The 26,823-nt window shown below is 39.2% G+C and overlaps 2 protein-coding genes across 6 annotated transcripts; one reads left to right on the plus strand and one right to left on the minus strand.

Moving 5' to 3' along the window:
* Positions 1 to 183: 183 nt before the first annotated feature.
* Hip14 (palmitoyltransferase Hip14) lies at positions 184 to 6,724 on the minus strand. The gene is made up of 9 exons (XM_046632425.2): positions 5,863 to 6,724; positions 5,464 to 5,663; positions 5,165 to 5,374; positions 4,755 to 5,034; positions 3,914 to 4,114; positions 3,637 to 3,798; positions 3,298 to 3,454; positions 2,973 to 3,217; positions 184 to 2,861 (listed from the first exon to the last, which is right to left on the minus strand). The coding sequence occupies exons 1-9, from the start codon at positions 5,998 to 6,000 to the stop codon at positions 2,625 to 2,627; spliced, it is 1,830 nt and encodes a 609-aa protein (XP_046488381.1). The 5' UTR covers positions 6,001 to 6,724; the 3' UTR covers positions 184 to 2,624.
* An 11,802-nt stretch (positions 6,725 to 18,526) lies between these two features.
* On the plus strand, positions 18,527 to 22,963 carry LOC124221705 (xylosyl- and glucuronyltransferase LARGE2s). 5 transcript variants are annotated; one of them, XM_046631941.2, is made up of 12 exons: positions 18,527 to 19,028; positions 19,329 to 19,458; positions 19,576 to 19,745; positions 19,827 to 20,010; positions 20,153 to 20,697; positions 20,778 to 20,939; positions 21,080 to 21,382; positions 21,466 to 21,662; positions 21,753 to 21,894; positions 22,003 to 22,133; positions 22,334 to 22,426; positions 22,539 to 22,963. In XM_046631941.2, exons 2-12 carry the CDS (start codon positions 19,380 to 19,382, stop codon positions 22,672 to 22,674), a joined length of 2,142 nt encoding a protein of 713 aa, XP_046487897.1. In that variant the 5' UTR covers positions 18,527 to 19,028; positions 19,329 to 19,379; the 3' UTR covers positions 22,675 to 22,963. The 5 variants fall into 5 exon arrangements, with proteins under 5 accessions (XP_046487897.1, XP_046487900.1, XP_046487899.1 ...); XM_046631944.2 differs by having other exon boundaries at positions 19,576 to 19,715; XM_046631943.2 differs by having other exon boundaries at positions 19,582 to 19,745.
* The last annotated feature ends 3,860 nt before the right edge of the window (positions 22,964 to 26,823 follow it).

Here is a 26,823-nt window from a genome sequence, read left to right on the forward strand (position 1 = left end):
CGTAGCACTAGAATACTCATAATATGTATAATCATTCCATATAGTAACATTCATGAAACAATTGATGAAGTATATTGGAACCCATGATACAAGCGTCTTGGCAAAATTGGCTGGACTAGAAGTTTCACAGAAGCGTAAATTAATATTCTACATGCAAGTAATACATAATTTTTCGATACACTGGTCAGATCTTGACACTTGAGACAAATGACTTGATTGTCAATAGGTCTCTATTTTTAATGTGCTTTACATTTAAAGTTTTCATTTTTTTGATCAATTATTTTTTATTTATACACCCACAAGAAATATTATAGTACACAGTTTCGCATGCTTTTAATGACTAAATATGTGTTGTGCGATGATAACTACGCTTTTCAGCCATCAAGACACATGTATGTGTTGATACTTATGATATCAATTGTGACAAGGACGAACTAATCGTTGTGTCATAAACAATTTACACACTACGTATTTAGAGAGACATTGTAAAAACATAAAGTACACACAGGATCAATGTACTTCTTACAGAATAACTAACGTGAGCCAAAGGTGTATGAAGTAATTTACAGCTATTATGTGATTGGAAATATCAGTGCACAGTATAACGATCCAATAATATTCGAGAAATGATCGATTAACGGACATAAAGCTTACCATTCTTCAAAACATGGATGTAAGAGTTGAAAATATGAAACCGATGTCCGTAACACAGACCAGCCAATCAAACACAAACTAACAGTAATACATACCGATAATGTGAAAAGGACTGCAACAGCGATGTTATTAAGTTCTAAAACGCCTCCTAGAGCCTAGTTACAACACTGTTGCGGAAATTTGCACAATGCAAGTACGCAGCTGTGACTTTGTGTTTAGTGGTGAATAACATTTATTGAACAATAATGAAGTGCAGCCATAAGTTCTGTTAAAACCTGTGTTAGCAAGACAACAAGCAACTATCTGAAACAGTAAGATTTTCAATTATTACAATTATTATTACCAATTTTTTTTTCTTAAATTGCTTGCAAAGCGTATTTTAAAACTGGGTTCATATATGAAGCCCACACAATGTTTGCCTTAATCTATAATATGCCACAATTAATCTAATATTAACGCTGTTTTGTTTATATCAGAAGATTACATCACGCATCTCACATGCTAGATTTCAACGAAGTAAATAAATTTGAATGCCAAATTCATAGCGTATCAAAATCAAATTTTTTCTTTTGGTGTAAAGAACTTAGTCAGTTTGTGGTCTTTAATTATCATCATTATTTCAGTACCAACCTTTATCACAATTCACCTCATTACTTACTTCGGTAAACAAAGGAAAATATTAAATGACACAAGATATATACAAATTAATACAGCAAAATATATTAAAAATGAAAAGTCATTGTAGACTACTTTATGCAGTAAAAAAAAAAAAAAAAAAAACCGCCCTATTATCATCTTTTTTGAGCAATTCTATGAATTGTGAGATACCACAATGTACTCGCGAAAAGCATAAAAACTGTCAGCTTTTTCTCTAGAAGTCTTTTATCGCATAAAGGGGCCTGTTTTATATTTGCTTTTGGTATGTGATACAATTATTTATACAGGTCGAGCGATACAAAATGATACAGTTATGTTGACGGGATACAATTTGGTTAACGTTAATTATTTGCAAAAATATCGAAGTTATTTACATACACTGCCAATCAATATCAATACATTGGCCGGCAGTGTACATAGCTATATTTTAATGTTGGTAAAGCCGTGTATCTTCAGCTTTCGTGCAATGCTGTATATAGCCTCATCCTGTATATATAATCATAAAATGTTTCGCAAGTAATGGCACAAGGCGAGCAAATAGCGCTTCAAGAACAATAAGCAATGTATCGCCAATCAAGATACTTTATGAATTTTCTTATTGAAATGCGTACTAATAATAAGGCATCTCTGCACAAATCAGACCATGACTCGGAATTTCGATTAGTTTACAATAATGGTAGAATTAAGTGGGCAAATTGTTTAGAACTGGTTTGGAATCACCAACAAATGTTACAAAATAATATAAAAATTAAACCGGCAACAACAGTAGTTGTGATACAACTTGTAAGAAGATTCAATACAATTACTAGTCATATAGATATAAGGAGAAATGTAGCTGCATCTAGTGCCGAGCTGAGACTCGTTTTATCATATTCAACTTGTATCGCGGCTTATTTAGAGTCAAAATTCAAACACGACACTAGTAAGTAAACGCTAATTGCAAAGGCTATTAACTGAAAGAATTTGTTACACAGCAAGTATAGAGATCAATTGATCATCAAGAAAAAACTGTAGTACTTTTTTTTCGTCCCAGTCTACATTAGCGATTTTAAATGGAATTTGAAAACTCTCTTTGTTTTAATTCAAGTTCTAGGAATGTGTTTAGATACACAATTTGCTCCTTGCTTACCATCCAATCTTATCAAGTCACTTAATCATTATTATTTCAACATAGTAACTCTCTTTGGTACTACAGATTAACTATAAAAACAAGTGAAACGGCGTATCAAAATCTGATAACTCCAATAGTGATAACGTAATAACAATGCCAATAATCTTCACACGAGATATACCGTATTAGCTATCCAATATCCTTATACATATTGATAATTGTCTTTTGCCGCAAGCAAAGGTAATTTTTCTATGCTCTGCTTGAGATCAAAGCTGTGCAACCAGTCTGAGCTCGGCTTTGCTTTAACACCACAGAAGCTTAACCCACAAAAATCAGCAGCGTTCTGTATTGCCCCTCTGTGAAAGGGATTACCTTGCTTGAAGTGTTTGTAACGACCTGCGTTCATACGTTCATTGGTCGTCATACCCAGGACCATGATCTAAGGATAAAAATTAACTCATTCAACATTTCCTTTACGAAATCCAAGTACACAATACAAGTATGGTTCAAAAAATTAATGGAAAAAACCTTAAGAAATGGAATTATTTACCTGGTAGCACTGACAAGCCAACAACGTTCCTACCCAAAAAGAATGAAGTGCTGTATTTGCAGATACCCAAGCTACCCACGCGTCGCAAGTAGCTGCTGATACCAAGTAATTATCTGGACTATGGCCATTTGTGAGATTACTCCAACACTCAAACTGCCAGTATTGTACGCTTGCTGACAAAACCACAATACACAAGGCTAGTAGAGATGCCAAGAATCCAAGGAAATATTTATGATTGTTTGCTCCTAAGGATGAAATTTTTTAATGGAAACAACGTGTAATATGAAGAATTTTGAAACTTAGGTAAACTCCATCGTACACGTACCAATGCAGTTATTCACCCAAGGACAGTGGTGGTCGAATCGAGCAACACAGCGATCACAAGAAGAACAATGCTTTGAGCGCATCGGTCTTCTAACCAAGCAACTACTGCAAAACCATTGCGGTTCAAAACCACCAGATTCTGCCAACGCAATAATTGTCTGAAATATGTATAACTTACAACTTAGGCTTGTAGAAAAAAAGTACTTTTTATATTAATGACATGGAAGTTCGTTTGAAAAAATTCTTCTAGCCTGATAAAATGAACTAGCTATTCATATGTTGAGTATAAGTTTTCAAGTGAATTTCGCACGTGCAAACATCAAACATATTCAGTACACACATTTAATTTGTCTTCATGCGTTGCTGTAATCACTCCTGGATTTCCCCTCCATGATTTTAAAAAGCATGTCCACAAAGGTACGGATCCAACAACTAACATGAACCACAGATACCAGGCTGCATGTACTCCCAGCCAAAATATCCATGTTATATATATCCACATCTGTAATTTGTCAGAAATATCTCTGAACTTACATTCTTTAAATAGTCGACTGGTCAAAGACTTGTATTCTAATTTATATATTTGATGACTTTTTGATTATTATATAAATATTCACCTTTGTAGCCAGGTATATTGACATGGGCAAAATGTGAAAAAGACGTTCGTCAAACAGAAAGTGATTCGCCAAGTAGACGGCTATGTAGATGGTGAGGAAGGCACCTAATTTTGCTAAATAATCAAATCCACTTTGGAGGACTAATCCGATGATGTAAAACACGAAGAACGGAGTGCTGACCATACAATACCATCTCACTCTCTGAAAATCATGATAAAATAATAATTTTAGGCATTATAAGGTTTTTAATAATATGAAACTAATGTACCTCGTTCCATATAAATTATTAATTTACAATTATTATTGTAATTTACTAAGCACTGAGGAAAAAATTTCATAACTGTCATCAAGTTGTCATAATACATCGAGAATTACTAGGCAACGGTTTTTATCAATGATACTTCAAGGATTATTAGACTGGTATAAAAAGAATGGTTCAAAATTGTAATCGAGTTTCATGCAATGTAGGTGTCATTCAACAAGAGCATATTACAATACAATCGATATCGATCACTTAGAGTTCATCAATTTTCCCTGTGTTCCTCTCCTACAAATAAAATCATTCACATGACAATAATTCACTGTAATTGAAAGAGGGAAACAAATTTAGTCTAATTGAGAGTATAATATTACTACGATATATCACATATAGTTATAGCTCACGATGCTTATTCCAACAATTATTCACTGTGCTACGTATATCAATAACCACCCAACTATTGATTAAAGCTTGTTTAGGTTCTATGTTACCATAAAGTGGCTTGTACAAATAAAATATCTTTGACTGTTTCATTGGCCGTACTTTTCCACGTGGTGCGAATGGATTATCAAATTGTTATACCTTGTCTCTGCACCATGCTCTTGTGCGTCCTTGTTTCTCCTTAATTTCTTGACTTATCTTATGACCCAGCCACACTGCTCCTATATGTGGACTCAACAAGCTTTGAGGTGTTTCATTTTGAAAGTTGGGAACATCTAACGATGCCCCACTGTGAACTAACGTTGATATGGCAGTGTTGTTCTTTGCTATAATGGCCCAATGCAAGGCTGTATTACCATGGAGGTTGTCTGTGAGTGAATTTGATGCACCCAGGGTTAATAACAATCGGGTTGGATCTAGACTGTAAGATATAATTATTGAATGATCATCCTGTCGTTATATACAGGATGTTGTAAAGCATTTTGAGTGTGTACCTTGTAAATGTACATTTTATTATCAATAAGAAATCTACAATCTTCAGATTTACATACCTATTCACTTTATATGCACTCCACATTAACGGAGTCATGGCGCTTCTATCAGGCATATTTGGATTAACTCCTTTTGCGACTAGATATGCAACGATAGCTGTATGACCGAACTGAGCTGCCAAATGAATGCATGAAAATCCTTCCGAGTCTCTCAAAGAAGGATCAGCACCTGCTCTTAGCAATAATACGACCGTTGGTAGGTGCCCTTGCCTAAAAATTTTGATATAGTATTGAGTGAAAACTATTAAATGAATGAGATTACTTTCTACTTTTCAGAATGTTGTTGATCAAAAACCAACCTTGTGGCCCAATGAAGCGGAGTCGAGGCTAATTCTCCACCGATTGCATCGACGATAGCGCCTTTGGCAATAAGATATTTGACAATTTCCTTCCGATTGTTGATCGATGCCCAATGCAAGAGAGTAACAGTCTCCGAATCTGGTTGATTCACATTTGCCCCAGCTTCAACTAATTCAGTAACTCGCTCCAAGGCGCCATACTGTGTTGAATGTTATTATAATAGTCAGATATATTGATAAACATTCTCAAGTGGTTTAATATTTTATCAAGTATATAAGTATATATTATATTCTTGGCTATCGAAATAAACAGAACATCTGACTGAATTTTGATAATCTCTCTAATGATTGACTAACAATGCACATTTTTATACGTCAGTTATACAAGTGACGGTTTACCTGTGTAGCTCTGACAATGTCGTACGCGCTACAATCCTGAGTAGCAGGACGCGTTGGCTCCTGTTGTATACTACTTGGATCTTCCGGTTCACCACTGCCTTCGCCCTGACAGGCAGTTTGCATTTGTAGGGCATACATGCTGAATTTTTTGTATAATACTCAGAACGAAATACACGTGATTAGTTACGTAGTTGAACGAAACCTCAAGTCACAATCACTGCACATTCTTGAATTGAAATATCTACAAAAGCACCACTGTATAAGACAAATCACAGGTTATGTGGCTCACTCGGCGGTGTTAAAATGACGGTAACGAATTGATTTTTCTGACATACAATCAATACAGTGGATGGATTCGAGTTAGAGAGTTCTCACTTTACGAGTCAAGAGATCTCCGTCGAAGATCGTCCATAGTCAGTAATCCCGATTTGCAATGTTAGATACAAAACCAAGTTCACGACAACACTTGACTGCCGAAGGGTGGGGCGCCGGTATGTGGCACGCCAACTTCGCGTCCCGATGACAGGATTGATACTCGGCCGATTTTCTCGTCGACCAAAGCCCGGGTTTGCTGTTTGCAGTAGATTCACTACTCGGACTTTCGGAGCGGTCGCGAGATAACGCTTATTGAGTAATCGTTAATACAACATTACAACAGGGTGCTGACTAATTTTACTTTGGTGATAATGATAATCGAAACCGTCACGTGCATTGGACTCTTGAATTTATCATGTTATTAAATGACGTAGAAAACCGAGTATGAAACTTACGCACCGCGGCCGGTCTACTTTATATCAGATGCAACTAAAAGTAGTCCTCCGACTGTTGGAGATACCAAGCGTTGATATATATTGCCCTCCGGCTTGAACTCGAGGCAGTCTCACTAGATTGACAGAAAATATATGTCTTCGCCAGACACTCTCTGTAGATCTCTGGTTTTCAACGCCCATTCGGGACACTTCGGAATTCTTATGGGAATGAGCTGAAAATATATTGCATCGCGCGGTTACTTAGAGTATCTCATCAGTTAACGTCAACGGTCAACGTGGTAGCCGACATATCGTAACCGATAGACGACTGACGTACCGACGCTTAAAAATTTCCGTCGGAGAAAAATAACGTTTTCTCCGTTAGCCTCGTGGAAGTAATTTTAGTGAATACGGCGAGCATTGAAACGAATATCCTTTCTGTCTAACTCGCAGACGTTGGAAAAACCCGATAGACTATGCGCAATCGAATGCCTTCGAAGGATGACGTCCATATAGCGCCTCAACAGATTTGTTCTGGCATTTTGCAAAATCGTCAAAAAAGAGACCAAAAAACTGCAGAGGCCTGATTTTTGTCTTCCATTTTGGGGCGAAAAGATTTTCAGCTCGAGATCGATTACGACGCAGCTGTCTAGACCAATTGGAACCCCAAAAACTCAGGAAACGCAGCGAAAGGTCCGTAGGACGAGCAGCGGAAAAAGTAGGCAGTAAGTCTTCGGTTTTTCGGCTGTTACTCTTATTCCGTTGATCGCAACGTATTAGGATTACGCCCAACCTTCCTTTTTTTTTCGCCAAAAAATTTTTCGTCTCCGAATTGATTCGTATGACTCTTTCCCGATCAATTGGACCCCAAGGAACTCAGAAAACGCAGCGAAAAGAGCGTGGGATCAACAGGAGAGAAGTTACGAAGGAAAAAGCACCTGCTGAAAAATGTCGAAAACACAGGTTCTCGTTCTTTGGCTGTAACTTTTGATGCGTTGATCGCAGCGTATTGTGACTGCGCCCAATCGATTTCTCTCGCAAAATTACGTCGGAATAGTGCCAGGAAGACTTGATTCCAGCACTTTTTAAAATCGCGAAAATTTTCGCCAAAAATACAAAGGGGTTAACCTTCCTTTTTTTTTCACCAAAAAATTTTTCGTCTCAGAATTGATTCGTATGACTCTTTCCCGATCAATTGGACCCCTAGGAACTCAGGAAACGCAGCGAAAAGAGCGTGGGATCAACAGGAGAGAAGTTACGAAGGAAAAAGCACCCGCTGAAAAATGTCGAAAATTCAGGTTTTCGTTTTTTGGCTGTAACTTTTGATGCGTCGATCGCAGCGTATTGGGACTGCGCCCAATCGATTTCTCTCGCAAAATTACGTCGGAATAGAGCCAGGAAGACTTGATTCCAGCACTTTTTAAAATCGCGAAAATTTTCGCCAAAAATACAAAGGGGTTAACCTTCCTTTTTTTTTCACCAAAAAATTTTTCGTCTCAGAATTGATTCGTATGACTCTTTCCCGATCAATTGGACCCCTAGGAACTCAGAAAACGCAGCGAAAAGAGCGTGGGATCAACAGGAGAGAAGTTACGAAGGAAAAAGCACCCGCTGAAAAATGTCGAAAATTCAGGTTTTCGTTTTTTGGCTGTAACTTTTGATGCGTCGATCGCAGCGTATTGGGACTGCGCCCAATCGATTTCTCTCGCAAAATTACGTCGGAATAGAGCCAGGAAGACTTGATTCCAGCACTTTTTAAAATCGCGAAAATTTTCGCCAAAAATACAAAGGGGTAAACCTTCCTTTTTTTTTCACCAAAAAATTTTTCGTCTCAGAATTGATTCGTATGACTCTTTCCCGATCAATTGGACCCCTAGGAACTCAGAAAATGCAGCGAAAAGAGCGTGGGATCAACAGGAGAGAAGTTACGAAGGAAAAAGCACCTGCTGAAAAATGTCGAAAATTCAGGTTTTCGTTTTTTGGCTGTAACTTTCGATGCGTTGACCGCAGCGTATTGGGACTGCGCCCAATCGATTTCTCTCGCAAAATTACGTCGGAATAGTGCCAGGAAGACTTGATTCCAGCACTTTTTGAAATCGCGAAAATTTTCGCCAAAAATACAAAGGGGTTAACCTTCCTTTTTTTTTCACCAAAAAATTTTTCGTCTCAGAATTGATTCGTATGACTCTTTCCCGATCAATTGGACCCCTAGGAACTCAGAAAACGCAGCGAAAAGAGCGTGGGATCAACAGGAGAGAAGTTACGAAGGAAAAAGCACCTGCTGAAAAATGTCGAAAATTCAGGTTTTGGTTTTTTGGCTGTAACTTTCGATGCGTTGACCGCAGCGTATTGGGACTGCGCCCAATCGATTTCTCTCGCAAAATTACGTCGGAATAGAGCCAGGAAGACTTGATTCCAGCACTTTTTAAAATCGCGAAAATTTTCGCCAAAAATACAAAGGGGTTAACCTTCCTTTTTTTTTCACCAAAAAATTTTTCGTCTCAGAATTGATTCGTATGACTCTTTCCCGATCAATTGCACCCCAAGGAACTCAGAAAACGCAGCGAAAAGAGCGTGGGATCAACAGGAGAGAAGTTACGAAGGAAAAAGCACCTGCTGAAAAATGTCGAAAATTCAGGTTTTTGTTTTTTGGCTGTAACTTTTGATGCGTTGATCGCAGCGTATTGGGACTGCGCCCAATCGATTTCTCTCGCAAAATTACGTCGGAATAGAGCCAGGAAGACTTGATTCCAGCACTTTTTAAAATCGCGAAAATTTTCGCCAAAAATACAAAGGGGTTAACCTTCCTTTTTTTTTCACCAAAAAATTTTTTGTCTCAGAATTGATTCGTATGACTCTTTCCCGATCAATTGCACCCCAAGGAACTCAGAAAACGCAGCGAAAAGAGCGTGGGATCAACAGGAGAGAAGTTACGAAGGAAAAAGCACCTGCTGAAAAATGTCGAAAATTCAGGTTTTTGTTTTTTGGCTGTAACTTTTGATGCGTTGATCGCAGCGTATTGGGACTGCGCCCAATCGATTTCTCTCGCAAAATTACGTCGGAATAGTGCCAGAAAGACTTTATTCCAGCACTTTTTAAAATCGCGAAAATTTTCGCCAAAAATACAAACCTTCCTTTTTTTTCACCAAAAAATTTTTCGTCTCAGAATTGATTCGTATGACTCTTTCCCGATCAATTGCACCCCAAGGGACTCTGAAAACGCAGCGAAAAGAGCGTGGGATCAACAGAAGAGAAGTTACGAAGGAAAAAGCACCTGCTGAAAAATGTCGAAAATTCAGGTTTTGGTTTTTTGGCTGTAACTTTCGATGCGTTGACCGCAGCGATTTGGGACTGCGCCCAATCAATTTCCCTCGCAAAATTACGTCGGAATAGTGCCAGGAAGACTTGATTCCAGCACTTTTTAAAATCGCGAAAATTTTCGCCAAAAATACAAAGGGGTTGACCTTCCTTTTTTTTTCACCAAAAAATTTTTCGTCTCAGAATTGATTCGTATGACTCTTGCCCGATCAATTGCAACCCAAGGAACTCAGAAAACGCAGCGAAAAGAGCGTGGGATTAACAGGAGAGAAGTTACGAAGGAAGAAGCACCTGCTAAAAAATGTCGAAAATTCAGGTTTTCGTTTTTTGGCTGTTACTTTCGATGCGTTGACCGCAGCGTATTGGGACTGCGCCCAATCGATTTCTCTCGCAAAATTACGTCGGAATAGTGCCAGGAAGACTTGATTCCAGCACTTTTTAAAATCGCGAAAATTTTCGCCAAAAATACAAAGGGGTTAACCTTCCTTTTTTTTTCACCAAAAAATTTTTCGTCTCAGAATTGATTCGTATGACTCTTTACCGGTCAATTGCACCCCAAGGAACTCAGAAAACGCAGCGAAAAGAGCGTGGGATCAACAGGAGAGAAGTTACGAAGGAAAAAGCACCTGCTGAAAAATGTCGAAAATTCAGGTTTTGGTTTTTTGGCTGTAACTTTCGATGCGTTGACCGCAGCGTATTGGGACTGCGCCCAATCGATTTCTCTCGCAAAATTACGTCGGAATAGTGCCAGGAAGACTTGATTCCAGCACTTTTCAAAATCGCGAAAATTTTCGCCAAAAATACAAAGGGGTTAACCTTCCTTTTTTTTTCACCAAAAAATTTTTCGTCTCAGAATTGATTCGTATGACTCTTTCCCGATCAATTGCACCCCAAGGAACTCAGAAAACGCAGCGAAAAGAGCGTGGGAACAACAGGAGAGAAGTTACGAAGGAAAAAGCACCTGCTAAAAAATGTCGAAAATTCAGGTTTTCGTTTTTTGGCTGTAACTTTCGATGCGTTGACCGCAGCGTATTGGGACTGCGCCCAATCGATTTCTCTCGCAAAATTACGTTGGAATAGTGCCAGGAAGACTTGATTCCAGCACTTTTCAAAATCGCGAAAATTTTCGCCAAAAATACAAAGGGGTTAACCTACCTTTTTTTTTCACCAAAAAATTTTTCGTCTCAGAATTGATTCGTATGACTCTTTCCCGATCAATTGGACCCCTAGGAACTCAGAAAACGCAGCGAAAAGAGCGTGGGATCAACAGGAGAGAAGTTACGAAGGAAAAAGCACCCGCTGAAAAATGTCGAAAATTCAGGTTTTCGTTTATTGGCTGTAACTTTTGATGCGTCGATCGCAGCGTATTGAGACTGCGCCCAATCGATTTCTCTCGCAAAATTACGTCGGAATAGTGCCAGAAAGACTTGATTCCAGCACTTTTTAAAATCGCGAAAATTTTCGCCAAAAATACAAAGGGGTTAACCTTCCTTTTTTTTTCGCCAAAAAATTTTTCGTTTCAGAATTGATTCGTATGACTGTTTCCCGATCAATTGGACCCCTAGGAACTCAGAAAACGCAGCGAAAAGAGCGTGGGATCAACAGGAGAGAAGTTACGAAGGAAAAAGCACCCGCTGAAAAATGTCGAAAATTCAGGTTTTCGTTTTTTGGCTGTAACTTTTGATGCGTCGATCGCAGCGTATTGAGACTGCGCCCAATCGATTTCTCTCGCAAAATTACGTCGGAATAGTGCCAGAAAGACTTGATTCCAGCACTTTTTAAAATCGCGAAAATTTTCGCCAAAAATACAAAGGGGTTAACCTTCCTTTTTTTTTCACCAAAAAATTTTTCGTCTCAGAATTGATTCGTATGACTCTTTCCCGATCAATTGGACCCCTAGGAACTCAGAAAACGCAGCGAGAAGAGCGTGGGATCAACAGGAGAGAAGTTACGAAGGAAAAAGCACCTGCTGAAAAATGTCGAAAATTCAGGTTTTTGTTTTTTGGCTGTAACTTTTGATGCGTTGACCGCAGCGTATTGGGACTGCGCCCTATCGATTTCTCTTGCAAAATTACGTCGGAATAGTGCCAGGAAGACTTGATTCCAGCACCTTTTAAAATCGCGAAAATTTTCGCCAAAAATACAAAGGGGTTGACCTTCCTTTTTTTTTCACCAAAAAATTTTTCGTCTCAGAATTGATTCGTATGACTCTTTCCCGATCAATTGGACCCCTAGGAACTCAGAAAACGCAGCGAAAAGACCGTGGGATCAACAGGAGAGAAGTTACGAAGGAAAAAGCACCCGCTGAAAAATGTCGAAAATTCAGGTTTTCGTTTTTTGGCTGTAACTTTTGATGCGTCGATCGCAGCGTATTGGGACTGCGCCCAATCGATTTCTCTCGCAAAATTACGTCGGAATAGTGCCAGGAAGACTTGATTCCAGCACTTTTTAAAATCGCGAAAATTTTCGCCAAAAATACAAAGGGGTTAACCTTCCTTTTTTTTTTGCCAAAAAATTTTTCGTCTCAGAATTGATTCGTATGACTCTTTCCCGATCAATTGCACCCCAAGGAACTCAGAAAACGCAGCGAAAAGAGCGTGGGTTCAACAGGAGAGAAGTTACGAAGGAAAAAGCACCTGCTGAAAAATGTCGAAAATTCAGGTTTTGGTTTTTTGGCTGTAACTTTTGATGCGTTGACCGCAGCGTATTGGGACTGCGCCCAATCGATTTCTCTCGCAAAATTACGTCGGAATAGTGCCAGGAAGACTTGATTCCAGCACTTTTCAAAATCGCGAAAATTTTCGCCAAAAATACAAAGGGGTTAACCTTCCTTTTTTTTTCACCAAAAAATTTTTCGTCTCAGAATTGATTCGTATGACTCTTTCCCGATCAATTGCACCCCAAGGAACTCAGAAAACGCAGCGAAAAGAGCGTGGGATCAACAGGAGAGAAGTTACGAAGGAAAAAGCACCCGCTGAAAAATGTCGAAAATTCAGGTTTTCGTTTATTGGCTGTAACTTTTGATGCGTCGATCGCAGCGTATTGAGACTGCGCCCAATCGATTTCTCTCGCAAAATTACGTCGGAATAGTGCCAGAAAGACTTGATTCCAGCACTTTTTAAAATCGCGAAAATTTTCGCCAAAAATACAAAGGGGTTAACCTTCCTTTTTTTTTCACCAAAAAATTTTTCGTCTCAGAATTGATTCGTATGACTCTTTCCCGATCAATTGGACCCCTAGGAACTCAGAAAACGCAGCGAAAAGAGCGTGGGATCAACAGGAGAGAAGTTACGAAGGAAAAAGCACCTGCTGAAAAATGTCGAAAATTCAGGTTTTGGTTTTTTGGCTGTAACTTTCGATGCGTTGACCGCAGCGTATTGGGACTGCGCCCAATCGATTTCTCTCGCAAAATTACGTCGGAATAGAGCCAGGAAGACTTGATTACAGCACTTTTTAAAATCGCGAAAATTTTCGCCAAAAATACAAAGGGGTTAACCTTCCTTTTTTTTTCACCAAAAAATTTTTCGTCTCAGAATTGATTCGTATGACTCTTTCCCGATCAATTGCACCCCAAGGAACTCAGAAAACGCAGCGAAAAGAGCGTGGGATCAACAGGAGAGAAGTTACGAAGGAAAAAGCACCTGCTGAAAAATGTCGAAAATTCAGGTTTTTGTTTTTTGGCTGTAACTTTTGATGCGTTGATCGCAGCGTATTGGGACTGCGCCCAATCGATTTCTCTCGCAAAATTACGTCGGAATAGTGCCAGAAAGACATGATTCCAGCACTTTTTAAAATCGCGAAAATTTTCGCCAAAAATACAAACCTTCCTTTTTTTTCACCAAAAAATTTTTCGTCTCAGAATTGATTCGTATGACTCTTTCCCGATCAATTGCACCCCAAGGGACTCTGAAAACGCAGCGAAAAGAGCGTGGGATCAACAGAAGAGAAGTTACGAAGGAAAAAGCACCTGCTGAAAAATGTCGAAAATTCAGGTTTTCGTTTTTTGGCTGTAACTTTTGATGCGATGACCGCAGCGTATTGGGACTGCGCCCAATCGATTTCTCTCGCAAAATTACGTCGGAATAGTGCCAGGAAGACTTGATTCCAGCACTTTTTAAAATCGCGAAAATTTTCGCCAAAAATACAAAGGGGTTAACCTTCCTTTTTTTTTTGCAAAAAAGTTTTTCGTCTCAGAATTGATTCGTATGACTCTTTCCCGATCAATTGCACCCCAAGGAACTCAGAAAACGCAGCGAAAAGAGCGTGGGATCAACAGGAGAGAAGTTACGAAGGAAAAAGCACCTGCTGAAAAATGTCGAAAATTCAGCCTCTCGTTTTTTGGCTGTAACTTTTGATGCGTTGATCGCAGCGTATTGGGACTGCGCCCAATCGATTTCTCTTGCAAAATTACGTCGGAATAGTGCCAGGAAGACTTGATTCCAGCACTTTTTAGAATCGCGAAAATTTTCGCCAAAAATACAAAGGGGTTATCCTTCCTTTTTTTTTCACCAAAAAATTTTTCGTCCCAGAATTGATTCGTATGACTCTTTCCCGATCAATTGCACCCCAAGGAACTCAGAAAACGCAGCGAAAAGAGCGTGGGATCAACAGGAGAGAAGTTACGAAGGAGAAAGCACCTGCTGAAAAATGTCGAAAATTCAGGTTTTCGTTTTTTGGCTGTAACTTTCGATGCGTTGACCGCAGCGTATTGGGACTGCGCCCAATCGATTTCTCTCGCAAAATTACGTCGGAATAGTGCCAGGAAGACTTGATTCCAGCACTTTTCAAAATCGCGAAAATTTTCGCCAAAAATACAAAGGGGTTGCCCTTCCTTTTTTTTTCGCCAAAAAATTTTTCGTCTCAGAATTGATTCGTATGACTCTTTCCCGATCAATTGGACCCCTAGGAACTCAGAAAACGCAGCGAAAAGAGCGTGGGATCAACAGGAGAGAAGTTACGAAGGAAAAAGCACCTGCTGAAAAATGTCGAAAATTCAGCCTATCGTTTTTTGGCTGTAACTTTTGATGCGTTGATCGCAGCGTATGAGGACTGCGCCCAATCGATTTCTCTTGCAAAATTACGTCGGAATAGCGCCAGAAAGACTTGATTCCAGCACTTTTTAAAATCGCGAAAAATTTCGCCAAAAATACAAAGGGGTTAACCTACCTTTTTTTTTCACCAAAAAATTTTTCGTCTCAGAATTGATTCGTATGACTCTTTCCCGATCAATTGCACCCCAAGGAACTCAGAAAACGCAGCGAAAAGAGCGTGGGATCAACAGGAGAGAAGTTACGAAGGAAAAAGCACCTGCTGAAAAATGTCGAAAATTCAGCCTCTCGTTTTTTGGCTGTAACTTTTGATGCGTTGATCGCAGCGTATTGGGACTGCGCCCAATCGATTTCTCTTGCAAAATTACGTCGGAATAGTGCCAGGAAGACTTGATTCCAGCACTTTTTAGAATCGCGAAAATTTTCGCCAAAAATACAAAGGGGTTATCCTTCCTTTTTTTTTCACCAAAAAATTTTTCGTCCCAGAATTGATTCGTATGACTCTTTCCCGATCAATTGCACCCCAAGGAACTCAGAAAACGCAGCGAAAAGAGCGTGGGATCAACAGGAGAGAAGTTACGAAGGAGAAAGCACCTGCTGAAAAATGTCGAAAATTCAGGTTTTCGTTTTTTGGCTGTAACTTTCGATGCGTTGACCGCAGCGTATTGGGACTGCGCCCAATCGATTTCTCTCGCAAAATTACGTCGGAATAGTGCCAGGAAGACTTGATTCCAGCACTTTTCAAAATCGCGAAAATTTTCGCCAAAAATACAAAGGGGTTGCCCTTCCTTTTTTTTTCGCCAAAAAATTTTTCGTCTCAGAATTGATTCGTATGACTCTTTCCCGATCAATTGGACCCCTAGGAACTCAGAAAACGCAGCGAAAAGAGCGTGGGATCAACAGGAGAGAAGTTACGAAGGAAAAAGCACCTGCTGAAAAATGTCGAAAATTCAGCCTATCGTTTTTTGGCTGTAACTTTTGATGCGTTGATCGCAGCGTATGAGGACTGCGCCCAATCGATTTCTCTTGCAAAATTACGTCGGAATAGTGCCAGAAAGACTTGATTCCAGCACTTTTCAAAATCGCGAAAATTTTCGCCAAAAATACAAAGGGGTTAACCTACCTTTTTTTTTCACCAAAAAATTTTTCGTCTCAGAATTGATTCGTATGACTCTTTCCCGATCAATTGCACCCCAAGGAACTCAGAAAACGCAGCGAAAAGAGCGTGGGATCAACAGGAGAGAAGTTACGAAGGAAAAAGCACCTGCTGAAAAATGTCGAAAATTCAGCCTCTCGTTTTTTGGCTGTAACTTTTGATGCGTTGATCGCAGCGTATTGGGACTGCGCCCAATCGATTTCTCTTGCAAAATTACGTCGGAATAGTGCCAGAAAGACTTGATTCCAGCACTTTTTAAAATCGCGAAAATTTTCGCCAAAAATACAAAGGGGTTAACCTTCCTTTTTTTTTTGCCAAAAAATTTTTCGTCTCAGAATTGATTCGTATGACTCTTTCCCGATCAATTGCACCCCAAGGAACTCAGAAAACGCAGCGAAAAGAGCGTGGGATCAACAGGAGAGAAGTTACGAAGGAAAAAGCACCTGCTGAAAAATGTCGAAAATTCAGGTTTTGGTCTTTTGGCTGTAACTTTCGATGCGTTGACCGCAGCGATTTGGGACTGCGCCCAATCAATTTCCCTCGCAAAATTACGTCGGAATAGTGCCAGGAAGACTTGATTCCAGCACTTTTTAAAATCGCGAAAATTTTCGCCAAAAATACAAAGGGGTTAACCTTCCTTTTTTTTTCACCAAAAAATTTATCGTCTCGGAATTGATTCGTATGACTCTTTACCGATCAATCGGACCCCAAGGAATTCAAAAAACGCAGCGAAAAGAGCGTGGGATCAACAGGAGAGAAGTTACGAAGGAAAAAGCACCTGCTGAAAAATGTCGAAAATTCAGGTTTTCGTTTTGTGGCTGTAACTTTTGATGCGTTGACCGCAGCGTATTGGGACTGCGCCCAATCGATTTCTCTCGCAAAATTACGTCGGAATAGTGCCAGAAAGACTTGATTCCAGCACTTTTTAAAATCGCGAAAATTTTCGCCAAAAATACAAAGGGGTTAACCTTCCTTTTTTTTTCACCAAAAAATTTTTCGTCTTAGAATTGATTCGTACGACTCTTTACCGATCAATTGGACCCCAAGGAACTCAGAAAACGCAGCGAAAAGAGCGTGGGATCAACAGGAGAGAAGTTACGAAGGAAAAAGCACCTGCTGAAAAATGTCGAAAACACAGGTTCTCGTTTTTTGGCTGTAACTTCTGATGCGTTGATCGCAGCGTTTAGGGACTGCGCCCAATCGATTTCTCTCGCAAGAGTTTGTTTATTCACGGTCAGAATAGATCAAACCCAGCACGCTTCCAAATCGCTAAATAATGGATCGAAATCATATGGAACATAGATTGATTTGTTACTTATGTTCTGTGTTTCAGGACATGAAAGTGACCAGTTTCGTTGACTAGGGAACGAAATCATCGTTGCACCAATAGCTGCGGAAATAGGCAGAAGATACGATTAAGTCGAATTGTTCGTTTATTCTAATTCAGGACACATACAACGGTAACAATATGATACATAGTGTATTGCATTCTGCATAGTGCGTTGCACGTGCATTCAGGCCGGAATCTCAATCATACTGACAAATAACAATAATAATTGTCTTGTATAATATTACACATATCTCGATTCAGATAATTCACATTGCACTCTTTCTTGTACATACAATAGTTAGAATTACTATGGAATGCTCTTCATTAAATCATATTTTTGCATCTCTTTTTACCTTTATCTTTCTCACTAGTCGGCAACTTGTAATGTACTTATACACACCGACACTCGAACACTTGTACTAGAATTAAGGCATGTTGAATAAATTGTCTATTAACTGAAACTGATCCTTCATCGTTATGAAATTATGATTTTTTCCCCCACCCATTTAAAAGCCCACTGCAAACTTCACATCTTCCGGCCGTATCTTTCGACAGGTCGCTCGCAACGAGTCGAGAACGTGCGCAGTGGATTTCTCTCGTGAATTTACATTGATGTAGGGTCTCAATAAATAGATTCCAGCAGTTTTCAAAATCTGGAAAAAATGCAATCCAATTAGTTTTACTTCTCTTTTTATTCTCGAAGCAAAAAATTTTCGAGCCCCGTATCGACATAAACGACCCTATTCAGACTAATCGCACTCTCAGGAATGCGACGAGGATATGATATCCCGAATTATGCTCAATCTGGTAACAGCTCGATGTTCCGCAACAGTTTCCTTCCGCTGCTTTCCGAGTACTCATGCAGCATTGAGTCAACGCTACCGTGAATACCACATAAGCTTAGTCGGTAAGAGCGTGAATGATCGTAATTCTTCTTCAACCGTTAGCGTAGCGACGAAGTGAGTTCTATTCACGAGTAACTCTAACAGATGGAACCCTGACTTGAGCCGATCCGTCCTTCCCTCTGTGCCAATTCCTGGTACTCTCTGGGAGAATTTTGTTTCACTCTATTGACAACAAACAATCCACATGTTATTTCCACACTGTGACGGCGATCCGTTTAGACCGCGGAGATTAAATTTTTTTAAATTGCTCATAATTGAGTACCGGCTGTAAATCGTCTCGCGGGCACTTCTGCCATTAATTCGTATTCAATCTGGTTTTCGTCATGCCTGCGTGCATCATATGTGTCGGCAGAAACCTCGATATGTTTTTCTGCAAGCTTTTACTTCTAATACGATAAAATATCGATGAACGTTTCAATTATTACACACAACATCAGTTCAGTTAACTAGTTCAGAATCACACTTTGCACAATAATATATTCATTGTGTTTTTGTTTAACAAGCGTATAGGTGAATGTGTTCATTTCTTACATTCTGTGCATTCTCAATGTTTATAATATTCTTTCTGATAATTATACACATGATACATGCATCGTCTCTGCAACTACAAATTATATTCTGATATGCAGTTTGTCACAAGTCATCCGTGCAATCCTTGAGGTAAGCTCAATCTATTCGTAGCTTTATATTTTCTTATTCTTACTTAACCTCGACAATATCAAGCTCGTGTATCCATCGTCATCGTCGATGTTGTTCAATTGATTTCACCTTGCTCTCCCATTTAAAACCAAAGTCACGAATCAGTCAACTCATACGACACGGCAGAATGTAGATGAAATTGTCTCGTATACTATGAATCCCTGTAACATTTTATTTAGCTCTTAGCTCGAGTCTTGGCTGCTTCTCATTCTAGTTTATTCTCAGTTGGTAAATGTGTTAAAAAAGTAGAACATTTTTCAGGTTTAGTGTTCAGCGTTTCTTTCAGGCTCGAAGCATGCCCAATAGATTGGAATGGCTCGACCATGGATAAGGTGTTTCATTGGAGCCATTGCGATATCGACGATGTTTTACTTCTACTTGTTCTCGAACGGTGAGTATGTATCTGCCGATATGATCAGGAATCTGGGCATCGTACCGATTAATATTGGCCGAATTAAAACAACATCCTAAGCAAATTATTTGATCGACGGTTTTGACATTTTCTCAGTTGCAGAAAGTGACAAATCCAAAAAAGCACTTCAGGCTGATCTCAAATTTAGAAAAGTATATACTAGCATAAACGAACCACATAATCTCACTGGCTACCGAATGCCTGACGAGCAGCCTCAGCCTCGAAGGAATGTGGAGGTAACATCGTTTCACTTGTCCAGCTCGCCTGTGGGTGATTCTAGAATATAGCATAGTCCGTTACTCTGTAAATGCAGCTGGATTTCAATAATGATATCCTAAAATTAACAGACCGAGTGCAGCATCATCCACGTAGCGATGGTATGCGCAGGATACAACTCGACATTTACTACCGTAATTGTGGTCAAGTCCATTTTATTCTATCGAAGGAATCCTCTTCACTTTCACTTCATCGTAGACGAGATTGCCAACACAACTCTTTTTACGTTATTTGAATCATGGAATCTACCGAATGGTCAGTACATCTATACTTGCTGTTAAACAAAGTATTCGCTAGTTATAATTCTGTGAAATCTTGATTTCAAAATGACATTTCCATTTTATAAGTACAATAGTTTTGAATAATCTTCTAACAGAACATTCTTCCTCAATTTCAGTTCAACTGAGTTATTATAAGTCCGCAGAATTAGTACCGCGAGTAGCTTGGATACCGAACAAGCATTACTCCGGAGTTTACGGTCTGCTAAAACTGATTCTTCCTGAGGTACTAAGTGTTGATAAAGTGATAGTACTTGATACTGATGTTACCATTCTAACGGATATACTAAGGCTATGGAAATTGTTCGACAACTTTGAGTCTCAGCACCTCATAGGATTAGTAGAAAACCAAAGTGACTGGTATTCAAAACCGTCAGCAAGAAACCCGTTTCCCTGGCCTGCATTGGGTCGAGGTTTCAACACGGGGGTCATTTTGATGCACTTGAAGCGACTTAGGAGTATGGAATTTCTGAAAATATGGGAAAAAACGTCGCGAGGTACCCTAGAAGAGATTTCCGAAACTCATCTCGCCGACCAAGATATAATAAATGCTGTGATAAAGAAGTACCCCAGTATATTGTACAGGCTTGATTGTACGTGGAACGTTCAGTTGAGTGTTCAAACATTGAGTGAAAATTGTTATACTAACACGAACGAAATAAATGTAGGCTACTTTCTATTCACTGTTAAGTCATCGTCTCATTTATCAATAATTTACGAACATACAGAAATTATTATGCTCAGATTATTCACTGGAATTCACCAAAAAAACAAGACGTGACCAACAAGCATATTGACGACTTTCGAAAGGCGTATCAAATATTTTTAGAGCTGGACGGAAATCTGCTGCGAAGGCAGCTTTTCCCATGCCAAAAAGCAGACGAGCGAGTTTTTTCCCAAAACTCGGTAAGTTCGATTGTAAGAATTTTTGGTATATCACGTTCTAGAGAAAGTCACCTGTATATAATTCTTTAGTTCAGTGATAATCTCTATAAATGCTGTATTCTGCCTTGTTTCTTGAACCTTGAACCGGGCATATTTTTCAGGAAACTGGTCACGGCACGTGTCAGAAATTCGAGGAAAGTTCGCGAATTAACTATCGTACGTATTTGTTCCTCCTCGAGTACGAAAACAACTTTCGGTACATCCCAGACGTGACTCTGATCACGCAGTGTAGTGGAGACCGGTTAACGCTTTTGGAAGATTTGTGCAAACGTTGGAGAGGCGCGATATCCGTGGCCCTGTATTTTACGGACGCAGACACTTATAATTTCATTAAATTTGTACGGGGTTCGGAGGAGCTGAGCAAACGAAGAAACATCGCCTACCACGTCGTCTACAAGGAAGGGGTAAACGTGTTTTCTGCACTATCATTGCACGAATTGTAATCGGCGGTCACACCTAAACGTAAAATAACAATCTTCATTCGCAGGACTTTTACCCGGTAAATTATTTACGCAACGTAGGAATGTCGCACGTGACTACATCCTACGTATTTCAATTAGACGTTGACTTTTTACCCTCCAATGGTTTATACGATACACTGATGAGCAGTATTGTCTCCCTGCGATTGACCCAAGATAGACAAGTTGCGTTGATAGTACCTGCCTTCGAAACCGAAAGATACAGGTATCAAGATTTCACGTGCGGTAATCCGCAATCCTTAAATAATGCATAAATATATTGCCCACTTATGGAAGAAACCCTTATTATGCTCAGGTTCAATTTTCCCGAGAGCAAAGAAGCCCTCGTTAGGTCTCTGAACCGTGGTATGTTTTACACATTCCGATATCACATCTGGTCCCAGGGACATGCGGCAACGAACTACACTCACTGGTGCAAGGCTTCTGAGCCATACGAGGTAAATTATACAAGTACGATGTGAGTACTAATATTTAGAAGTTTTTTACCTCAACGCGATTGCCAATTAATCTTTTTCTATGCATCAGAGTCGTTATTTTTCTTACAGGTTGATTGGGAGCCAGACTTCGAACCGTATGTCGTGGTTCCGAGTTCGGCTCCTAGCTACGATACCAGATTCGTTGGTTTCGGTTGGAACAAAGTCTCGCACATAGCTCATCTGGCGGCGATGGGATACAGGTTTGGAAATTTTTATAACCTGGTGAAAAATATATTATCAGGCCGTCAAAATTTTCTAGAATTTATACTTTCGGATACAAAAATGGGCTGTGATGTTATTAAAAGTATCCTGAAATTTGAAAAAAATCAAGTTCAATATACGGCCTGGAGGTTTATCATGTTTTACGTCGAGGTAAAAATTACAGGCAATGACTTTACAGGTTCGTCGTTCTACCTGACGCGTTTGTTATCCATCGTCCTCACGCACCGAGTTTCGATATCGTTAAATTTCGACAGGACTCGTTATACAGAAGGTACCGAAGTTACTTTTGAGGAAAACGCGTTTCCTACAAGGATGCATAACTTCATACCGCTTGGATTGTTTTCATGTTGACTTTCTTTTATATTTCTTGACTTTTATTTCAGATGCCTGAAAAAATTGAAAGACACTTTTGTCGACGAGTTGTTAAGGAAGTACGAGGCTAGTGCTGTTTCCAATTTGAAGAAGCGATCCCGTTCATCCGGGACAAAAGTACGAGATGAAAAGGAGCAAAATGCTTGATTCGCCGTCTCTACACTCTGGAAATCACCTCGCCAAGTAATATTAATCTGGTATTTAGACAAGGAACGCATGATTCGCATACTACCTACACTCAGCTCTCCAGAGAAAATTGCGTTCACTTTTACTGTACCAAATGCGAAGTTTGACACGAACGTGCAGCAAACCGCCAAGACGTTTAAAAAAAAATTTAATAAATAAATAAATTAATATCCGCGCGCGACAATTTTGAGAATGACGTAAATTCTTGAGTTGCGATTACCGCTTCTTGCTCTCTCTCTCTCTCTCTCTCTCTCTCTCTCTCTCTCTCTCTCTCTCTCTCTCTCTCTCTCTCTCTCTCTCTCTCTCTCTACTCTCTCTCTCTCTCTCTCTCTCTCTCTCTCTCTCTCTCTCTCTCTCTCTCTCGTCTCCTCTCTCTCTCTCTCTCTCTCTCTCTCTCTCTCTCTCTCTCTCTCTCTCTGCTCCTCTCTCTCTCTCTCTCTCTCTCACACTCTCTCTCTTACTCCTATTGTAGCCAGAGATTCTAAATTTTTCCCATTAGTTCCCGTCTACGGGAGAAACTTAGTCCTCTTCTGAGGCATAAGCCGATTAATTACTTATCACTCGCCCCAGGTTTCCCAACTTTTCCCATCCCAGAACTGCGCGAGCTCCATTCTCTTATTGTTTTATTGTGTCGAGGCCTGATGCTACTTTTGAACCGCAATGAAATCTGTAAAGAAATTGCTTTTCGTGTTGCCTGGAAACCTGGTACTAGTCGAGAAATTTTAAATTCACAAACTTTTGGCTATCTAGAATATTTCAGCGGGATTGATTAGTTTACAGCGCAATGCACACAGCTTGCGTTGGGAAGAATTTATTCCACTCCGAAGACACTGAAAGTTTAGCGCCTTCGAAATTTATACCTTGAATGCAAAGCGCTGCTAATAAACACCTCGCGATCAGACATGCGAATTTACTTCCGAAATGAGGTTCTAAGCCATTAAGCGCGATGGGAAGCACTCAAAATGCTTTGGCGGACTGGCAGGTATTAGATTAAGTCAGTGTCTTGATTTAAAGGTCCCAAGAAGGCGATTTCCAGTGATTGGGTGTTTTTTTTTTTTTTTGAAAGGGAGAAGAACAACGAAGGTTCTTAAAGTTTCGAATGTTTTTTAAACGCAAATTTGAAAAGTACCAGAAAAATTTGTTGTCAAATTGTGTGTTGAAATACATTTAAAATTTGAAGAAGCTTCGTTGTTTCTCTGCATATCAAAAAAAGGAAAATAATCCCCGTAAATCACCATTTTTAGGCCTCTAAACCAGGACACCGCCTTAATTCCAAATCGATCCCGGTGTAATATCATATAATATTTCTGAATACACCTAATTACAGTACCATTACATAACTGAAAAGTGCAAAAAATGCGTGTAGATTCGTAGAGAAAGAAAAAAAGCGAACGAAACAGTAATGTTCAATTTAAGAATTCTCTCAGCGGCGATGAAAGAGTAAACAGGCTAGGGGGTCGGATTTTGTCGGGCGAAAATCCTGTGCCATGGATAAAATATTACTCATCTCCGAAGACGTGGAAGTCCCGAAGGCTTCACAGGGCGTAACTCGTGGTCGGCCAGAGAATTGAAGAATAACTGGTAGCTTCGAAGTGATAGAATGAAAACAGGAATGATGCGAAATGATAAAAAGTCAGCCAGGCGCATTTCAAATCGAGTACAACGCGTACATTGAATACATAACTGTCGATAACGTGGAAACAGGAATAAATCGCGATCGGTTGAATAAATCGGCCTGATCGATTTTCCCGATTCAGCTCCAAACGCGGGTTTGTACTCGACATTTTCGCGCTGCATCGTATTTCGAACGGAAATGCGCTACTCGCATCTCCCAATGCAATTTAGTTGCCGCAATTCGCAATAAACTATACCAAAAACTAAAAAGACTGATGTTCAAACACGCTGCTTAGTCAAATGGATTTGACGGACTTTCAGTTGGGCGTAATTAAACTTTATTTGGCAAATAACTGAGGTTTATAATAACGAGAAACTCCGGGCTTTACTAACTCGTGATTTCAGCAGTACCGAGTACTAATTATTCTAATGCAATACCTCTGTTATTTATTCGCGTGGTTTTAGCCTGATTAGCCCGCGTAGTGGAATTCCAATATTGAATCATCCGCGTATTAACTCGCAGGGACTCGGCGTATAACGCGATCGATCGATCATTACAGATCTTTCAGAGTACGTGAACGAGTAATTATTTCATTCATAGATCTCGGCGCTGAACACTCGATATGATCAATCCAGCCGCGCCAAAATTTCGTCTGATTATCCCGTACGCTGTTCACTCTCCGAGTTTGTTGAATTATTTTCACACAGTGCCTTGTACTCTGGTACCCTGTAGATATTATACAAATATGTTTATCAACTCAAAACCAGCTCCGATCACTCGCAGTATTAATTCGAAATATTATTATAACTACGTTTCGCTGCCCGCAGTCACGGAGATTTGGAATTACGCTTAGTAGGCGATACGACTACCGTTAATTTTAATCATTCGATAATCCAACTAATTGTCTGCGGATAAAACATCTTTGCTAAGAGTTTCTGCATAGTTTTTACAAGCGAATGGCTCGTTGCGCCTTCTTTGAATTCCTTCGAATAATTCTATACATTTTTCTGTTGTTTTTTATTAATGCATATAACTGGTTGTTCAAAGGGATTTTCAAAGAAATAATTCACTGTACCGATAGATAGATAGATAGATAGGTAGACAATTGTACGCGTACGAGTAGAATAAGAGGAGAACGGTTTTACGTACCGTCTTCGTTTCCTCGTTCGGCGGAGTAGCTTGTGAACCAAAATTTTAAGGACCAAAGTTAGAATTATACACAAAAGGTTAATTTTTAATATCGAGTAAATTTTATAATAAAAGTTAATCGTATATAAAACACCTAGGTATAGATTATAGTCAAAGTATACAACGAGGATATAGAAGATAAGAACGAAACAAATAAACAAATACCTTTGTAAAGTTATATCGATCGTGTGACACTTGAAAATTTATATCATATGTTATATACGTATATCTATGCGTAGGATTGATTCGGGGAATATTTATTAAAATTTTATGATCCACCATGAAGTGTACAGAGCGGTTATTTAATTTGAATGCTTCTTTTTTAAATATTATACAATCACCACTATATTATAGGTAGATATTAATCGTTTATAAAATATTTATGTAATATTTACACACCCCAACACCAGATTCATTTTTATGTAATACGACACGTCCCAGAAATTATTTTCTATACAAATTATTATTATTATTATTATTATTATTATTATTATTATTATAACGAAGCACTCGATGAAAACATTTATATTATTGAGGCAAGCTTCGATCCTACGTGCTAGTTATTAGTTAGATTATACAAGTATTGTACCGTATTGTTTTCTCTCTATTATGCATCTACGTATTATAATTTTTATTTTAACGACATAATGAACAGGCATATGTAATGTTAATCTCTCAATTACGTTGACATTTTCAGGTATTACATCTTCCTAGTTACACGGGCGACCCGTTAATTTTTATTCTCGTCAATAATTATTATTACTGTAATTCAAGCAAGAAAATTAAAAACAGAAACTTATTCCTCGATACAACTATTCGTATATCCATTTTAATCGTCGACTTTGTGCCCTCCCATCGTCTACGATTTACCCATACACTTATACCTATAATCATTTATGTATTTACATTAAATCGCTTATCGTTTATACACCAAATCCAACGCCGATTCGTTATTTTACATATTCATTTACATATGTATAATACCGTCTCTCTTTTCAATAACAGCAATATAGGATTATGACGTAGAGAAAAATCGTACAGTATTGTTTTTCTATTTACAACAAACAATTTAAAGTTTCAAGTGATCTTGATGATAGTTTACAGCAAATGGATGAATCGTATCGCATAAATAAGCGCGAAAAGATATCGCGTGGAAAAATTCCGGCCGCGTAGCTTCTTCCTTTCGTAGGTATCCGAAGTTGACGGAAGTACATTTTGCGAGGGTAACGCGCATGTATGTATCCATCCGAGTGCCGGTGTTACAGGAGTAAAGAGGATTACGGGGATAAGGGATAGAAGCGGCAACG

This window comes from Neodiprion pinetum, chromosome 6, assembly GCF_021155775.2.
Source record: "Neodiprion pinetum isolate iyNeoPine1 chromosome 6, iyNeoPine1.2, whole genome shotgun sequence".
Taxonomy (NCBI): Eukaryota; Metazoa; Arthropoda; class Insecta; order Hymenoptera; family Diprionidae; genus Neodiprion; species Neodiprion pinetum.

What these genes read in the sequence shown, in the direction of transcription:
- Hip14 (XM_046632425.2), bottom strand. Translation starts at nt 6,000, where the DNA reads ATGTATGCCCTACAAATGCAAACTGCCTGTCAGGGCGAAGGCAGTGGT. An exon ending in CCGCTTCATTGGGCCACAAG is followed by an intron (nt 5,375 to 5,463) that starts GTTGGTTTTTGA and finishes CAAAATTTTTAG; the next exon opens with GCAAGGGCACCTACCAACGG. An exon ending in CAATATACCTGGCTACAAAG is followed by an intron (nt 3,799 to 3,913) that starts GTGAATATTTAT and finishes GACAAATTACAG; the next exon opens with ATGTGGATATATATAACATG.
- LOC124221705 (XM_046631941.2), top strand. Translation starts at nt 19,380, where the DNA reads ATGGCTCGACCATGGATAAGGTGTTTCATTGGAGCCATTGCGATATCG. An exon ending in ACGTCGTCTACAAGGAAGGG is followed by an intron (nt 21,383 to 21,465) that starts GTAAACGTGTTT and finishes CTTCATTCGCAG; the next exon opens with GACTTTTACCCGGTAAATTA. An exon ending in AGGCTTCTGAGCCATACGAG is followed by an intron (nt 21,895 to 22,002) that starts GTAAATTATACA and finishes TTTTTCTTACAG; the next exon opens with GTTGATTGGGAGCCAGACTT.